The 19,332-nt window shown below is 46.3% G+C and overlaps 1 protein-coding gene across 4 annotated transcripts in view; it reads right to left on the bottom strand.

Annotated features, from left to right (window-relative positions):
- The window catches only part of SMOC1 (SPARC related modular calcium binding 1), a 144,661-nt gene extending 134,685 nt beyond the window's left edge, over positions 1-9,976 (bottom strand). For all 4 annotated transcript variants that reach the window (XM_027971960.2, XM_027971961.2, XM_027971962.2 and 1 more), the window contains exon 1: positions 9,617-9,976. In XM_027971960.2, coding sequence (XP_027827761.1) covers positions 9,617-9,715 — 99 coding nt within the window. In that variant the 5' untranslated portion in view covers positions 9,716-9,976. The remainder of the gene's footprint in view (positions 1-9,616) is intronic.
- Positions 9,977-19,332: the final 9,356 nt, after the last annotated feature.

The raw sequence follows: 19,332 nt of genomic DNA, 5'->3' as shown, positions 1-19,332 counted from the left end.
GTGAAAAGTGAAAGTGAAGTCGCTCAGTCGTGTCTGACTCTTAGCGACCCCATGCACTTCAGCCTACCAGGCTCCTCCATTCATGGGACTTTCCAGGCAAGAATACTGGAGTGGGGTGCCATTGGCTTCTCCGTTTTATGCATGTATGTACCCTTAAGTCAAATACATGTAATTTTCACATGCTTTCAACCATCATATAAATAATAGCACCATGATGTATGCATTCTACAATTTGCCTTTCTTCACCGCATATTTTGATTATGAATTTGATCCATAATAATAAGTGATGCTTTATGTTAGTTTCAGCACTGTGTAATATTCCACTATTTGGATATATCAAAATTTCCATTTGTAGTTTCCTGTTGATGGACAGTTAGCTGGTTTACAATTTTTCCAACCAAAAATTGCTCCTGTGAACATCCTTAAATACATCTCTTAATACTGATTTCAGCCCATTTCTCTGGGGTATATGCCAGAGTGGAATTACAAGCTCAAAGGGTGTGTGCAGCTTCAACTATAATTCTACAAAGTGGTTATACTAATTTATATTCCCACCAGCAGCAATAAATATACTTTTTACAGTTATGTCCTGCTGAGGTTAATTGAAAACTCTCCTTTAAAGAAGACTGAGTTCAAAGCATGCAGAAATTGATTCAGAGGCTGATATTGATAGTTACTAACTTAAAAATCAACTCCACGTGAGCATAGGACTGACTGTGTCTGATGTAGAAGGGGGCTTATCTGGATTAAGACAGCTTCAGGTATTTCTTTGAATCATGCCTGTTTTAATCTACATTACTTTCATCTGAGATTAAAAACGCTCATTGTAAAAACAAATTATTTTAATAATTACTAAGATACATCTCATAGAAATGGAATATCCCCATAATGACCACTATTAACAGCATAACATATACCCCACCTCATTTTTCTAAACATAAGTCAACTTTTTTTTTTTTTTTCACAAAGGGGATTACATATTTTGGTTTACATTTTACTTCTTTCTACTGTGTAATATTTCTTTAAAAGTAAAGAGACAATCTACATTCATCAAAAATTCTGTTATTCAGTAATTATATACTAAGCACAGAATGAAGTCTATAAAGATAATTAAGCAATGCTGCCATTAAGAGACTTCCATTCTAAAAGGAAAGAAACTCACAGCTGTAGGTCACAGTAATGGCCCCCACTTATCAAGTATCCTCTGTAACCTAGGCACTGTATTAGACCTTCAGTGAGTGTGGTAGGCAGAATAATGCTCAGTTGCTAAATCATGTCCAACTCTTGAGAGTACCCAGACTGTAGCCCACCAGGCTCAGACTCTGTCCATGGGATTTCCTAGGCAAGAATACTGGAGAGGGTTGCCATTTCCTTCTCCAAAGCAGAATAATGCCCCATGTCCTAATCCTAATACTGCTATTAACTGCCATGCTATTCATACTAATAACTAATACATGCTAATAACTGCCAAGTTATATGGCAAGGAGGAATTAAGGTTGCTAATCAGCCAACCTTAAAATAAGGAGAATGGTTTGGGCTCTCCTGGTGGGCCCAATGTCAGCAATCACAAGGGTCTTTAAGTGGGGAAGAGGGAAGCAGAGAGTCAGAACCAGACAGACGGCAGCATGAAAAAGACCTAACCTGACTTTGAAGGTAGAAAGGGGCTACAAGCCAAGGAATGCAGGCAGCTTCTAAAGCTAAGAAAATGGATTCTCCTCTAGAGCTTCCAGAAGGGAACTCAGCTCTGATGATTATTCAACCCACTGAGACCTGCATCAGGCTTCAGACCCCCCAAAATTTGTATTGCTTAAGCCTCTGGGTTTGTATTATTTGTTATAACAGGAAAGGTATAGGAGTAGGAACCAGAATAGGAGGCTAAGACTTCCCACTTCATCCTCTTGCCACCCTAAAACGTAGATGCTATGATTTCCACTAGACAAACTGGGGAACCAAGGACCCATGAGGTTACATGACCAGCCCAGGCTCACAGTGGCAGAGCCAGACTCAAACTTGGGTGTGTCTACCCCTGAAGGTTGTGCCCCATTGCCCTCCCTCTCCGGTCAGCCTAGAATACAGGGCAGATGGGGGCACACACTGCCCTGGGGGTAAGCAAAGCACAGGGGTCTGAGAGAACCCTCCTGGGCCAAGGCTGGGAGGACTGTGTGAAGGCTTTCAAATAATGGGTGGGATTTGGACAGAGATGAGGAGGGAAGGAGAGGTCAGGAAATACAGCTCAGCTCAGGGCAACCAAAGTCTGTATATCCTCACGTGGGGGCAGGGATATACGGTGAGAGGTAAGTTGGGGTACCTTGGAGAGGGATTAATGCCATCCAATAAATACAATAGCCACTAGCCACCTGTGGCTATTGATATTTACACTTAAATTCATTACGCTCAAGTTAAAAAGCCACTTCACCACAGTTTTATACACCACATTTAACACTTCAATAGCAAAGAAACAAACAAACAATACAAAACTCCCTTCAATAGCCACGTGTCTAATACTGGACAGTACAGATATAGGACATATTCATCCCGGCCAAAAGGGCTACTGCACAGCAACACTGACAAAGGGAAGTCGTTGGAGTCCTCGTTTCTGGGCCCCTCGGGAGCACTGAGCACCTGAAGGTGGGCTCAGGTATATAACACTGTCCACCTCACCATCTCACTTGTTACTACTGCTGTGTCCTCTCCCCTGGGGCTTTGCAGAATTTTTCGAGAGGCATAATTAATATGCCCCATATTTTGAACTCCCAGTGCTGTCTAATAGATGCTCTGTAGTCCTAAAAATGAACAATTCTGGAAAAATAAGTCCAGTTTTTCTCCACTGCCAACACTTAAAAAAAAAAAAAAATTGGCCTTTATCTGCTAGAATCAGATCGATGCTGCAGTGAGAAATAGTTTTTTAATGGGAAGGGGCACAGTTGCTGACACTTATAGAGTATTTTTCAGGTTTCAAAACACCTGCCACATTGTCTCGCAGAACCTCACTCTGTCTCCATTCTCCCTGATGGTGGCGGGGTTTCTTCTGAGACACCAGACTTTCTGAGTGGCTTTGTAGAGGCCACCCAGCTCCAGCTCCAGAAGGAAGAGGCTGAAATCAACCGAGGGGATGGCCGAAGTACACAGAGCTCCACACCTAACATGTCCGCCCAAGTTAAGATTAATTCGTGATCTAGCAATTGAGTTTAGAATGACATCAGGTGCAAAAGGAAATCCAACTAATTGTTCTACTGACCTATGTCACTTGGGGTCCTTATGAGGCTGTTGGAAGTGTTGGAGGAGGTCCAGTTCTCTTACCCCCTCAGGGACTCAGGGTTCACGCACTGCACATTTGTACAACGCTAACCCTGTTTGGCAGCCTCACAAGCAGCTCTGATCGATTTCCCATCCGCAGCTCAACCCTTGTCCTCTCCCAAACTGCTTCACGGTGACAAATGCAGCAGGAGGGGGCCTCCACACTGACATCAACCCCCACCAGCAGCAGCGATGCCAAGAACTTGGCTGCTTAAACAATAGAACTCTATGTAGTCAGGAGAGAAAGGGTGCCCTGTACCTGCTAAGCGGGGGCCATGCTCCCCTCCCCAGCCTCTGCCATCGGGAGTGAAGGAAGAGGCCGGAATGAAGGCAGGGATCAGCCAGAAACATGCCTCCCCCACCCCCACGGGCAAGTAAGGCTTCTGGCCCAAGCGTCTGCTAGTGAACCTTTCTGCTCCGCAGGGCTAGGGACTCAGATGTACAAGGTTGATCCCCCTGAGCGAGGAAGGTGCACGATGGCCCACAAAGGGTTCAGTTTTACAAACGAGCCCGTTGGCCAGGTGATGTAGATATTTACGCCAGAGCCTCGTCTGGCTCAGGGTCTAACCAGACAAGAATTCAAACAAAAACCAATAATCACTCTCCAGCATGGTATTTCGGGTAGTTTCTAAGACACACATCTGGAAAGGGTGACAGGAGGGAGCAGAAGGAGACAAGAAAGGAGTCCCTACTCAGGGAATTTGTGTTCATCTGATCTCGGGTGCAAAGAACTGAATTAATCATAATCTTTGGCTATGGTTTTCCAGTAGTCATGTACGGATGTGAGAGTTGGACTATAAAGAAAGCTGAGTGCTGAAGAATTGATGCTTTTGAACTGTGGTGTTGGAAAAGACTCTTGAGAGTCCCTTGGACTGCAAGGAGATCCAACCAGTCCATCCTACAGGAGATCAGTCCTGGGCGTTCATTGGAAGGACTGATGTTGAAGCTGAAACTCCAATAATTTGGCCACCTGATGTGAAGAGCTGACTCATTTGAAAAGACCTTGATGCTGGGAAAGATTGAGGGCAGGAGGAGAAGGGGACGACAGAGGATAAGATGGTTGGATGGCATCACCGACTCAATGGACATGAGTTTGGGTAAACTCCGGGAGTTGGTGATGGACAGGGAAGCCTGGCATGCTGCAGTCCATGGGGTCGCAAAGAGTCGGACACGACTGAGCGACTGAACTGGACTGAACCTGGTTCATGACACACTCAATATTGGCCTATGCAGGAGCCACACTTATTTTTTATACACCAGCTATTTTGATCTTTGCCAATGGACAAATAACTTCAGACTCACCTCATCTCCCTTCTCCTCTGAAAAGGTAAAGTATTGATACTAACTTACACTAATCCAATCTCAATCCAATCTCAGCCTCACCCTAACCTCCCCTGATCCTGTATACCTTGTTTTTCTTTTCATATAGTTTTCTTGCAGCTATATGTATTCCTTAAAGTTTTTTCTTTGATTTTAGCTGTTTATAAATTTATAAAAGATGTCACATTGCATCTTTCATTGTATTTCTTTTACTTAATATCGTATTACTCAGAGGCATCCATATTTTTGCATGTCACTGTTGATCATGTGTTTTGACTGACTATAATTCTCCACCCTCCAACTGATGGCTTATTTGGCTCTTTCCAGGTTTGCAGTAGTGTGAATTCAGTTGCATATGTCTCCTTCTGGACACGAGTTTTTCTTGGGCGTATACATCTAGAAATGGAATCACAGGCCATAAGAAATGTGAACATTTGGGACATTCGCTTATAGTCCAATGGTTAAGACTCCAAGCTTTCACTGCCAAGGGGTCGGGTTCAGTCCCTGGATGGGGAACTAAAATCCCTCAAGACAAGTGGGGTGGCCAAAAAAAATGTGTACCTTCAACTTTAGGACATAATATCAAAGTGTTTTCCATTTGCTTGGATTTCCTAGAGTTTCTAAGATGATTGCTTCCTCTTCCTGTCTTCCTCAATTGTGCCAGCTCCATCAGAAGGTTTAAATCAGATTCTTGGCCTAACACCAGAGTAGCCTCTCAGCTAAATCCACCACGTGGAAAAAAGGGGGGGAAAGGGCTCTTGTTCTGAACACAGATAATAAGAAGGGCATCTCTACAGACACAAGGCCCCACCCTCATCCAGACACTGAGACAGGTTAGTCAAAGAGAAGGGAGCTGTCTACAAGCTGCTTCACATTTGGCAAATGCAAGATTTTTTTTAAAGGGTTTATGTGGAGCCAAAGCTTGTTCCCCTATTCACGTTTTGTTTGCTCAGTCTCTCCACCCCCACACCTCCCATAACCACCCCACACACTTTAGGAACAAAAGCCTAAAATGGAAAAAAATAATAAATTGTTAAGTAACCAACTTCATTTAAATGAGAGCAGGGAGTCCAGCATGGATGTCACAGTACAGTCAAATTCATTTCAATAAATATTTACAGTACACTTTGCAGTGTGACCAGCACACTGACAAATAACATCTTTACTCTGCCCTCAAGAGGTTGTAAACTTGTTCATTTAACAAGACAAGATCATGGATGGAGTGCCAAAGGGGCAAGTTAATGCTAAGAGGATGAAGATGCTGGTCTGATCTCAAGATGCTCACTGTAAAATTAGCGAAAGTTAAGAACACAAGTGAATCAGATATTGAAGCTGTGCAAAGGTAGAGAGTGATCAATTCTAACCAACTTGGAGAGTGATGCTAGAGCTAGGTTTCAAAGGAGGAGTACTCGAGAGGAGAGAGGATAAAGAATACAGCTAAAAAAATTAAGAAATCAAATTTTTCTTCTATTTCTCAAACTTCTTAAAATCTATTCCCTGCCTCCAGTCCTGTACCAAGAAAGTGGAACCTGTGAATCACTGATAAACATGCATCATCTGGGGACTTGCCTGGTGGCCCAGTGCTTAAGTGCTCCCAGTACAGGGAGCAAGGATTCAATCCTGATTGGGGAACGAAGATTCGGCATGCCACTCAGTGAGGCTGACATAAATAAATAAGTACAATGTTAAAGCATCCATCATCTGCATTTATTTGTTCATTCCACAGGTGCCAGACCCTGTGTGAGCTCTGGGGGATACACTGATGGACAAGCTGGGCACGAACCTGCCTTCAGCCAGCTCCCAGTCTGTAGAACAGATGGAGGTTTAGACAAAGACAGGCAGTGGCTTGGCGTGGCCATCAGACTCCATGGGCCTGAGAGATCCCCTCCCCCATTAACCCTCCCCAGAAACATTTTCAGTAAATTGTGCAGGATTAAACAAATGGCTGCCTCCTCCGTAATTAAAAAGCTCCTGACCAGCATCCCAGATAGCCATGTGGCCACTCAGAGCCGAGAGACCAAGAAATCAGGTGCTTCCTACATAATAGCCTCCAATCTGATACCTGATAGCTGCTGAGAGCCAGAGTCAAACAAATGTCAGGCATTTTATGAAGGCAGGAAGCAAATAAGGGGGCAAGGATTGGAGTCTAGGCCTCAAGGGAGCTCAATTAGTGAGCCAGATAAAGTTAAACCAAAAGGGCATGCTCTGGGTTTCCTAGAAAGCCAGCTGGAAAAGATGCCAATCCCTAAGCCTCTGTCACTCAAAAGATTAACAGAAGAGACCCAGGGATGCCCAAGGGAACACTGCAACAGCCAGATGTTTCTGCTCCTCTCATGACACTGCTGCCCACAACCAGGACCGCATTTCTGACGCCACCAAGAAGCCACAGAAGAGAACTGCAGGCTTCCGGAATAGGTTGAAACTCAAAGGCATCACCCTTTAGAGATGCAGACACCAAAAAATCTTGTTAATAGTGCTTTCTTATAGACAAACTCGCCTGATGCCCATTTAACAGGAATGGCATCGCTAGTCGGACGAACACTTCCTGCAGCTGCTTGGTGGTGTGAAAAGCACACAAGCTCACAACCTGCACAACCATATATACTGGGATGTGGCTCCCACCGCTATGCATGCACCATGTTGCAAGCAAGGCTTTTACCCTCCTGAGTCTCACTTTCAAAATGACGCTAAAAAGACCCACCTTCTTGCTCTTATAAATGTAAGTGATCATGGAAAGTGCCCGGCCCAAGAATTCATAAATGCGGGCTCTTACTGGGGTCTATAAATGCATCCAGCAGCTTTCCCTTGATACTTTCTAAATGTGTGTGTGTGTGTGTGTGTGTGTGTGCGGTGTGTGTGTCTGCATGAGAAAGAGAGAGACAGAGAAAGGGAGAAAAAGAGAGAAAAAAATCCAGCTGGAACCCACAGAAGCCTATTTACACTTCCTATTTGTGTTCTACCATTTCTATCAAATTAATAAACTAAAGAAGCCCAAGGGAAAACTAACCCATGTCTCTATTTTCCCTTGAAGTCCCTTGCTTACCCCTAAGAGCTGCTTCCTCCAGTTGCAGGAGGCAAGGAAGGAGAGCCATATGGCTTGAGACCCTAGACTCGCCCAGCAACAAACGAGCCCCCCACCATTTGTCTCCGGGCCTCTCATGTGGGCGGGCATCCAGCTTTCAGTCGGGTGCTCTGGTCTGCGTCTCTGTCTTGACTGTTCCTAATTATTGGAGGGAACGCCGTGGCTCTCCTGACCTCGGAGTTTAAAAGCTGCGAGTCCTAATATCAAACCAAGCAGCTTCATTTAAAAGGCATCCTCATCTGCATCCATAAAAGTCACTCCCGGAGCCCTAGCTTGCCCCAGCTTCGGGAATGCCTGCTGTCGAGGATTTATGACACGCCCTGGCTCTAATCGGCCACACTTTAACTGCTGCTGTTGCACATCTGGTCATAAAAGCAAGGGCCGGCCCAACATGGGGACAAACACTTTTCTTTCCTAAGTGGCTGCAAATCTGATCTTACAGTGATAGCCAGGCTCAGATGTAATCAGCCAGCATCTGGGCAGTCATTAAGGCTCGTCAAGCTTTGCGAGGCTTTTCCCACACACACGACAGTTATAAAGACGATTCTCACGGAGCAAGCGCTAGGAAGAAAGAACCTGCAATCTGAACAGGTGGCAATGGGCTAGGCCAAACAATATCCAGGAAAGCACAAGCTGGTTAAGGAGCCAATCTTTTCACAAAGATACTAGCTACTTCCACATGGACTCTCCTGTTGCCTGGAGAAGGCAGGCAGTTGTCTGTCGAGATAGTTGTCAACAGACAACTGCCCTGACATAAAGTAATTCTTGGCCAGAGATCGTTGTTGTTTAGTCACTAAGCCATGTCTGACTCTTTTGTGACCCCATGGACGGTAGCCAGCCAGGCTCCTCTGTCCATGGGATTATCCTGGCAAGAATCCTGGAGTGGTTGCCATTTCCTTCTCCTGGGGATCTTCCCACCCCAGGGATAGAACTCATGCCTCCTGCCTGGCAGGCGGAGTCTTTACCACTGAACCACCTGGGAAGCCCCATCCTCTGGATCAGTTTGGTCAAATGAATCAGTGGGTGGTTTAAGAGTACACTTTTTAAGGTAGTGGAATCCTTCATTAGACTAACTGGGTTATACGAGAGCAAGAATCTAGCCCAGAAAGGAACACAATGCTGTCGGTTCCGGAGGTTTTACAATGCCTTGAACAGCCTGCCCTGTGCGCAGAATTGGCACGTTTCACATCGTTCAGGAACTCCAATCAGACCAAGGTTCAACAAGTAGTGCACCCTCCCAGGCGGAACGCAAGGAAAGAGCTCCTCGAACACTGCCAGCTCCTCTCCACCAGCTCTCCACAGCCCCCCATCTCTACCCCTCCTCTGCGGCTGTGCCCAGCAGGAGGGAGCATTAAAATTATCTGCTGTGGGCTTTACGAGCAGCGATCGCTTTTTAAAACAACAACAACACAAGGTCCTTGTGTGGCTCTCCGGTAACCTAAAACCCTGGAGGCAGAGCTGCTCTCCCCCGAACCGCCCCCCGCCCCTGCCGCCGCCGCCGCCTGCCAAGAACGCCAGCGCTCTAGGACCGCGCGCGGGGTGAGCCCACCGAGCAGCCCCGCTTGAGCGGAGAGCCAGGAGGCACCTCGGATGCAGGAGGCACCTCTAAGGGTCTTAGAGCAAAATGCCCCGAGAGGAGAGATGGGGAAAGAGAACTCACCAGTGACAGTAGGGGGAGAGGGGGAGGAGGGGGAAGGCAGAGTCGGTGCTGCAAGAAAGAAGGGGTGGGGCGGGGGGGAACAATGGGAGAAATTTTAATTTCAGCAACTTCGCCAAGAAGCCCACCGGCGACGGGGTAGTAGGTGGGGGGCGGGGGGGCACAGGTTCTGATACCTCCCTCTCCGGTCCCCAAGGGATGAAGGCCAGCGACCTGCGGTCTCCTTCCGCAGGTGGGCGCGCGGCTGGGGGCGCACTTACCCTGGGGCCGGTGGTGCGGTGGTCGCGAGCCGGGGACAGCTGCACTAACACCAGCAGCAAGTGGGGCGTGAGCAGGCGGGCGCAGCGCGCGGGCAGCATGGTGCCAGGCCGGTCCGGGCAGCGGGCTGCGGACAGGGGTGGCGGGCTTCACGGAGCGCACGGCCGCGCCGGCCTTCCTGCCTTCCTTCCCACCCCGGGGGACCCTGGCGACGGCGGGCGGCGGCAGCGCGGGATCGCGGAGGCTGCAGTCGGAGCGCGCGCTCATGAACCGCCCCGGGAGCGGAGCTGAGCGCGAGCGTGTGTGCTCTGCGCGCCGCGCTCTCCGCTCGGCTGGGCCGCGGCGGCAGCAGGTTGGATGCCAGAGCCCGGGCCATGGGAATTCCCGTTATAAACCCCCGGGAGGGGCGGGGCGGAGCCCGGCGGCCCTGGCTGACTGGCCGAGAGGCCCGTGGCAGCCGCCCCTCGGGCAGGTGAGAGCCAATGGGAGGGAGGAAAGAGGGGCGGCTCGCGACCGACCCCACCGAGGAGCGACACTTGGTGGCTCGGCCGAGTGGGCTCTAGGAGAGACCGGCATAACGAGGAACTTTATCTTGGCCCTTCGGCCCAGAAAAGCGTCCGAGAGCTCCAGCAGCCTGAACGTCCCAGAATGCCCGCCCGTAAATGGTCACACCTTAAGCATGTTTAGGTTACAGTAAGTGAGTTGTCACGTCAGCCGGATGAAATAGGTAGGGAAAACACTCCTAGCCCCGTTTTCTCAGATGAGGGTACTAGGGCACAGGAGGGGCTGACAAATCTGCTTCCCGGCTGCACCAACACCGAGAATAACTGGGGAGTCGCCAGGTCACCTGCACGCGGAGTACAGGCTGCAACCAGCGTTAGGAGTGGGACTTGGGCGCGTTCGCTGCTTGCAGACAAGGTAACGCATTAAGTCCTACAGCGGCGGCCCGGGAGCAGTGTCAGGGGGAGAGAGGAAGCTCCTGCTGGGCATCTCCTTGCTAGGGAGGGCCCCTGTGGGTATGAGATGATGCCAACCCACGGCCTGGTGGTGGATACAGGATTAGAACTCAGGGGTCCTGGCTCCCTGCCTGGAACTAGAAGGCCAACAGGCAGCTTCTCTGTGGCCCAGGAGCCCTGGCAGGAGAGGTCAGAGGGGACCTGGTCTCCTGACTGGGGGAAGAAAAGAGGAAAAAGCACTGATAGGAGGGGTAATCTGTGGATGAAGAGACCCCAGGGATGGGTCAGAGAAGTCAGGGAGACCTCTCCTGAGTGCCGGTAGGATGTTAGAAGGCTCTGCCCAGGACGATCCCCAGGAGTTCATCTTGGGAATGGTCACAGACACATCACACCAGCCCTTCAAAGGCGCGAAAAGGTCCACTGCATTCAACCTAAGAGAACCATGGTTTACCTTCTTAAGTGGAACACAACCCTTAGTGTTTATTTTCTTTGGTATGGACCACTCACTTGAAGGTGAGGGATTCTTTACTCCAACCAGGCTGGAAGCAGCGCCAGGGCTTAACTCCTCTCCCTGTGACTTAAGCGGTCCTGACAAAGGTTAACTCTGCTCCCTCACAGCTTCTCTCCTGGGTTGCATAAACAAGCTTCCCCACCCAATTCCTGCATTCAGTTTTGCTCACCCGGCTTGCCTGCCACCTAGCCTCTACCCAGCAGCCAGTCACCCTTCTAAAACGCAAACCTGAATCGTCACTCTCTGCTTAAAAGGCTTCAACTCTCCCCAGCGTCATCAGATCAAAAAGCCCTGACTGGATGTTAGAACAATTACAAAGTACTGATGGTTCTTCAAACAAAAATGAGAAACTGCTCTAAGAGAATTGTCTGTCTTCCTCTGCTGGGAAATAGCAGGAAACAGTTAATGTTCTCTGGAGCCCATCAGCATGGGTTCAAATCCTGGGTCTGCCACCTAGTGGTATAACCTTGCATAAGTCACTTTACTTATCTGGGGTGCTGCTTTCCCTTCTGTAAAATGGGAATAAAAATAGTGTCCACCTCAAGAGTAGTTGTCAGGATTGAAGGAGATGGAATATGTAAGTCCCTTAGAATGACTGTGTTAGAAACATCACAACCTGGCATCTGAAGAGGGCAGTACAAATGCCTCATCTCATTTTACCCTCTGAATGATCCTGTGAAGTCGACAGAGAGATCCAGCTTTACAGGTAAGTAAACCAGATACCCCATGCGCCTGGGACTTGCCTGGCCTCATTTGGCTGGCAAATGACAGCAAACATTCAAGTACAGGTTTTCAGAGTCTAATTCTGCCTCCATCATCTGATAACTGCGATGTCCAATCGCACAGAGTTTGACAGTTCCTGTGTGCTTCCTGGGAATTTTTTCAGTGGCCTGCAAGGGAGCTGAGATTCTGAGCTTCACTGAGTTTCAGTGAAAAGCATGGAAACAGCAAGGGTCAGCCTTTCCTGGAAACAGCCCTTGTGATCTGGCATCCTGGGAATTTGCCCAGCTGGACTTGTCTGCTTCTCCCATGCCTCATGAAGCACTTACATCAATTTCCCTGTGCCTGCCTGAGTGCTCCTCCATCAGGGGCTCCCCAGGATGAAAATGTCACCCTCAGGCTCAGCAGTGTGGTAGGTTTGTTCTGACTCTACCACCTTACCACATGCACCCATCAAGCTGGTCAACTTCTTTCTGTTGCTGGAATTATTGAGAAATCTCCTGGAGTAAGTAAGTATGCTTGAGATGGCCCCCTAGTATCTGGCAGCACAAAGTGCTGAGGGAAAAGACACTGCAATAGTCCTTTCCATCCGTAACACCACAGGCTGCTCTCCAGCCAGAAAGCTTGTTTCCAAGTGGTCGCTGGTCCAAAAGTCTACATTATTCTGGATTTCAACCATATAGCTTAGTTTAAAATATGAGCAACTGCTTTCCAGTTACTTTGCTCAGCAAAGTAATTTTGCTTTCCCTCCGGTTGGCATGGGAGGCCTTTCGTAACCATGGCTATCATTCAAACGATGCATTTTCTTCTCCCGACTCCTCCCAAGCCCAGAGAAGGTTAGAAATTCCAGAAAACTACTAGTCCCAAACATCGTCTCTCTGCCAGGCTCAATCGTCTGATCCAAGCAAAAAGTGAAATTGACAAGTTCCTTCTTTCCCTGGAGGCCAAGCTTACGGTCCAAAAATAAATCTAGCTCTCCTGGCATCTGGTCTGTCCAGTTTCAGCCTTGCTCCTTGTCCTGTGGGACTTCTGTTTGCAAGGGGATATTTCAGTGAGGAAAAATAATACTTTATACCCCATGTTGAGGTCTGAGAGCTTCAAATATTTATTAGCAACTAGGAACGCCCATTTCAAATATATGTTTCTGTATAGGCCAGGAGTCTTGTCTCATATTCAGAACAGACTCTTTCTATTCATTTTCACAAGCACTTTGATGCATCTCCTTCTATGCCTAACACAATGCTCATTATAATAAAGGATCTTGGAATGCATACCCTGCCCTCTGAGAGGTTATAATCTAAGAAACGGCAGACAGAGACCTGGAGAATATATTTAAGAATAAAGACTGCAGTGTGTTTTGGGGACTCAGAGAGCAGAGACCTACTAAAAACCTAATGGCAGGGAAGGTTTCAGAAATGTAGGTCTTTAATGGTGCTTTGGAGAAAGGTGCTTCTGTAATATAAATACTCCTTGGTTTATACTTGCTTCACTTGTGATACCACTACCAACAGAGAAAGGTGAGTGGTGTCTAAGGTTCAGGGCTCTTTTCAAATATACGACTGAGATCAGAAACCTGGAACATCAAGAATCCTGGGCTCTGTTTCTGGATTTGTGACAAACTTGCTGAAAAACCTAGCATTGGGCTGAGATAGTTATTATTATTTCCATTATGCAGGTGAGATTGATCCACAGAAGTTAATCTTACCAAGGTCAGTCCTTACACTTTAAATACACATGACAACTGATAACACACACAAAAGTAAATAGGTGAGGTGATAGATGTGTTAATTAACTCGATGGGCAGAATCCTTTCATAAAATGTATATATTACATTGTACACTTTAAATATCTTACAATTTTATTTGTCATTTATACCTTAATAAAACTGAAAAGTATATATACATGACAAAAATAATTTAGAATGACAAAAATGTAGATTATCTCTTTTGGACACAAACTCCCTTCAAGGTCTAGGGCAGCTCTCTCTAACCCAGGCTTCTTCTATTTGTCTCCTATTTGTCAGTTTGTCTATTTGTAACAAGCAACTTCTCCCTCATAATTCAAAATGCCTGCTCAATCTCCATACATCACATTTGTCTTCCAGCCCACAGGGAGGAAAAAGAGGGAAAGAAGAGCATGCCCCTCTCTTTAAAGATAACTCCCAGAAGTCATAGTCACTGTATCTCATCGGTTAAAACCTAGTGACCTGACCACACTTAGCCACAAATAAGGCTAAAAAAAATTGTGTTATTAATTCAAGGTGGCCACACGTGTCCAGTTGAAAATCAGAGTTTATGTTACCAAGGAAGGAGAAAACCCTGGGACAAAAATAGAAGTAGACGCCATCATCATTATCATATCTCGAGTTGCCAAACGAAAGAACCACGGACAACGCAGCGCAGTCCAGAGTGTTTAGCTGTGGCTTTCCTCTAGCTCTGCACATCTAGCTCCCTCATGCTCAAAACATTACTGGCCTTAGGGCCAGACACCCAGACTCTCGATGCCACAAAAATTTACTTCTGGTATTTCCCTCTCTTAGGCACCTTCAAGTGGGAGGATCTGAGAACATACTTGGATGAGGCTCAAGCCACACAGTGCCAGAGTGGCAAGAAAGAAGCCCCCTGATGAGACGAGCAGTCAATTAGGACCACTGGGAAGAATGCCATCTTTGTGAAAATATTCTGGGCGATCGCCTGTATTCTTGTTTCTGTTTCCTTCCCTCCTGCATCCACCTATAGGGAAATCTCTTTTCACCTGGTTACTTTTCTGTGACCTGGTTTCAAAATGACTAAGACAGCAATAACATGAAGACTTTAATACATACTCTCACATTTACTCTACAAGGTAGGTACCATCATTTCCCCTGTTTTACTAATGAAGAAGCAGAAACTTGGGAAGGTTATATAACTCAGCCAGAAACAAATAGCAGAATCAGAACTTGAGCCCAGTCCATCAAGAGCTGAACTTTTTGCTAAGCACTTTCACTGCTGCTGCTGCTGCTAAGTCATTTCAGTCATGTCCAACTCTGTGCGACCCCATAAACGGCAGCCCATCAGGCTCCCCTGTTCCTGGGATTCTCCAGGCAAGAACACTGGAGTGGGTTGCCATTTCCTTCTCCAATGCATGAAGGTGAAAAGTGAAAGTGAAGTCGTTCAGTCGTGTCTGACTCTTAGTGACCTCATGGACTGCAACCTACCAGGCTCCTCCATCAGTGGGATTTTCCAGGCAAGAGTACTGGAGTGGGCTGCCATTGCCTTCTCCGAGCACTTTCAATGCATGATCTTATATCCTCAGACCGAGCATATGAGGTCAGTATTATTAGTCCCATTGTTCAGATGAAGAACTGAGGCTTAACCAACAAAGATTACCATACCAAGGCACACCAAAAGTTTTGGCATCCTCTGGTTCTAGAGGTTGTCATACTGAGTGAAATAAGTCAGAGAAAGACAAATATTTTATGGCATCACTTACATGCAGAATTGAAAAAGAAATGATACAAATGAGTTTATTAACAAAATAGAAACAGACTCACAGACTTAGAGAACAAACTTATTACAGTTACCAGAGGAGAAGGATGGGGACGGAGGGGAGGGATGGTTAGGGAGTCTGGGATTGAAGTATACACACTACTATATTTAAAACTGATAACCAACAAAGACCTACTTTATAGCACAGGGAACTCTGCTCAATATTACATAACAACCTAAATGGGGAAAGAATTTGAAAAGGAATAGATAAATGTGTATGTATAACTGAATCAACTATACATCGATATGAAGTAAAAGTTTTTTTTTTATAAAAAATAAAGCTTTCACATCATCTTTAATCTCTCAGTCCTAGGAGTCAGAGCACATGCTGTATTTGCACATGCTCTTTTGTGTGTTACTGAAAGTTAACTCCTATTTCCATGTGTATGAATTCTCCCGACTTACTTGCTTTATCTTTCATTTGCCTGCTTTATTGGTCTGTATTGTTCACATGGGATCCCATTAGACAAGGAGCCTTTCCCATCTATAGGCTCACAATCACCATGCTTGGGCGCTCCAGAGAAAGCATTGTCAAGAGGATACCACTGAGACTGGGGTTGAAGACTCCATTGCAAATCATCACTGTTTGTTCTTGATTCATCGGCACAGAGACAGACCAATCAAATTTTATTGCATCCCCTACTATGTGTCAGGCACCGAACTAGGCACTGGTATACAGTGAGCACAAAGAAAGAAGGCAACTGACCTCAAGGACGTTATACTTTAGTGGGAAGACAGACACTAAACAACAATTAGTAATTAACTCACTAGTTACAAGTGCCCAGGGTACCTGCAAAGATGTACAGGGTATTTGCTACTGCTGCTGCTAAGTCATTTCAGTCATGTCTGACTTGGTGCAACACCACAGATGGCAGGCCACCAGGCTCTGCCATCTCTGGGATTCTCCAGGGTATTTGAGGAGTTATTAAAAAGGGCACCTAACTCAATCTTGAGAGTCAACTTTTCTGAGAATGTGATGTTTAAGTTTAGATTTAAAGGATGTCTGGTTTAATCAGTACAAAGATTGGGGGAGGGGAGCATTCTGGGCATAGCAAACAGTATGTGCAAAGGCACTGAGGCAGGAGAAACATAGCAATAAATTTTCAATCAGCTGGATCACTCATCCTTTTAACTCTCAGTATCCCAGTAAAAATAGTTGTCATCAGTCACTATCTGGCTGGTGGATTCATTTTATATTTTTAAGTCATTTTACAAACAGTTTACAAAAGTAGGAATAAAGGAATAGTGTATAAGCTATTTATTCCATAAGCTATTTATTGCTATGTAACAACTTACTCTTTAAAGCAACAAAGACTATCTCATAGTTTCTATCGTCAGGTGATTAGGAGGGGCTCAGCTGGGCGGTTCTGGCTCAGGGTCTCTGAGGTCACAGTCAGGTCCAGGGTCATAGACGTGCAAGCTGTGCAGTCATGAAAAGTCCCACATTCAGCTTCAGTTCAGTTCAGTTCAGTCACTCAGTCGTGTCTGACTCTTTGCGACCCCATGAATCACAGCATGCCAGGCCTCCCTGTCCATCACCAACTCCCAGAGTTCACTCAGACTCACGTCCATCAAGTCCGTGATGCCATCCAGTCATCTCATCCTCGGTCATCCCCTTCTCCTCCTGCCCCCAATCCCTCCCAGCATCAGAGTCTTTTCCAATGAGTCAACTCTTCGCATGAGGTGGCCAAAGTTCTAGAGTTTCAGCTTTAGCACCATTCCTTCCAAGGAAATCCCAGGGCTGATCTCCTTCAGAATGGACTGGTTGGATCTCCTTGCAGTCCAAGGGACTCTCAGGAGTCTTCTCCAACACCACAGTTCAAAAGCATCAATTCCGCGGCGCTCAGCCTTCTTCACAGTCCAACTCTCACATCCATACATGACCACAGGAAAAACCATAGCCTTGACTAGACGGACCTTAGTCGGCAAAGTAATGTCTCTGCTTTTGAATATGCTATCTAGGTTGGTCATAACTTTTCTTCCAAAGAGTAAGCGTCTTTTAATTTCATGGCTGCAGTCACCATCTGCAGTGATTTTGGAGCCCAAAAAAATAAAGTCTGACACTGTTTCCACTGTTTCCCCATCTATTTCCCATGAAGTGATGGGACCAGATGCCATGATCTTCGTTTTCTGAATGTTGAGCTTTAGGCCAACTTTTTCACTCTCACATTTAGCTTAAGACTCTGCAATGGCTGAATTTAAATTTATAAAAATTTTTGAAAACAGAACCATCCATTTTCAGTTTACACTGGACCCCAGCAATTATGTAGCTCGTTCTCACTGCAGTTGACCTAGCAGCCAGGGTTACAGTCATCTAAGGCTGAAGGACCCACCTCCAAGTTCACTCCCATGGTTGTTAGTAGGCCTCATTTGTCATTGGTTGTTGGCAGGATATCTCCATTTTTCTCCACATGAGTCTTCACAAGATAGCTGGCTTCTCCTGAGAGCAAGTGATCAGTGAAAGAGCCCAGGATGGAAGCCACAGTCTTTGGCTAATAACCTTTTCCTGGGCTCCAAAATCACTGTGACTGCAACCATAAAATTAAAAGACACTTGCTCCTTGGAAGAAAAGCAATGACAAACCTAGATAGCATATTAAAAAGCAGAGACAATACTTTGCCTACAAACATCTGTATAGTCAAAGCTATGTTTTTTCCAGTAGTCATGTATGGATATGAGGGGTGGACAATAAATAAAGGCTGAGTGCCAAAGAACTGATAGTTTCAAACTGTAGTGCTGGAGAAGACTCTTGAGAGTCCCTTGGACAGCAAGATCAAACCAATCCTAAAGGAAATAAACCCTGAATATTCATTGGAAGGACTGATGCTGAAGCTGAAGCTTCACTACTTTGGCCACCTGATGTGAAGAGCCAATGCATTGGAAAAGATCGTGATGCTGGGCAAGATTGAAGGCAGGAGGAGAAGGAAATGACAGAGGACGAGATGGTTGGATGGTATCACCGACTCAACGGACACGAGTCTGAGCAAGCTCTGGAAGATGGTGAAGGACAGGGAAGCCTAGCATGCTACAGTCCACGGGGTTGCAAAAAGACGACTGAGAAACTGAACAGCAAATCTCAGGAGTGACACATCACTACTTCTGCCATATTCTGTTGGCCACACAGACCAACCTGGTACAATGCGGAAGGGACTTTAAGGGTGCAAATGCCTGGAGGCGAGTGTCAGAGGGAGCCACCTTGAAGGCTAATGACCACAGATAGTGAAAAGCAACTCTGTCAGAACTATTAATAAGAACTTAAATATGATAAACCCAGGGCTTCCCTGGTGGTCTAGTGGGTAAGAATCCACCTGCCAATGCAAGGGACACGGGTTCGATCCCTGGTCCAGGAAGATCCCACATCCCTCGTTCGGGAAGATCCCACATGCTCCCACATGGAAGCAAATAAGTCCAGACGCCACGACTACCAAGCCTGCTCTCTAAAGCCCGCGCTGCAACTGCTGGAGCCCATGAGCCCTAGATCCTGCGCTCCACAACAAAAGAAGCCACTGCGAAGGAGGCCTACGCTCCCCAATGGAGAGTGGCTCCCCCCTGCTGCGCTAGAGAAAGCCCACGCAGCAGCAAAGGACCCCGCGGGGACAAAACTACACTACTCAAATCAATAAATAAAATTTTTAAAAGACTACAAAAAATAAATATAATAAACCCAAATTTGGGGAGCGCCAATGGTCCAATGGTTAGCACTGTGCCCTTTCACTGCCAAAGGCTAGATTCAGTCCATGGTCTGGGAAGTAAATGCCACATGATGCAAGGGATAGCCAAAAAATAAAAATTAAATTAAAATTAAAAATAAACCCCAAACCGTAACATACTTGACATAGACAACAAACTTTGAGGAAACCATCCACTGATCAAATGTCATGATCCTGGAATTTATTCACCTGGAATACTGATTCCAGAACTCAAATCTATTTCTAATTGGTATAGTTTATCAATCCTTATGGTTCTTCTGTTTACATTTGCACCATCAAGACAGAACTTTTGAA

This window comes from Ovis aries, chromosome 7 (assembly GCF_016772045.2).
Source record: "Ovis aries strain OAR_USU_Benz2616 breed Rambouillet chromosome 7, ARS-UI_Ramb_v3.0, whole genome shotgun sequence".
Taxonomy (NCBI): Eukaryota; Metazoa; Chordata; class Mammalia; order Artiodactyla; family Bovidae; genus Ovis; species Ovis aries.
The sequence above is the reverse complement of the archived record's forward strand: the minus strand, read 5'-3'. Positions and strand labels throughout refer to the sequence as shown.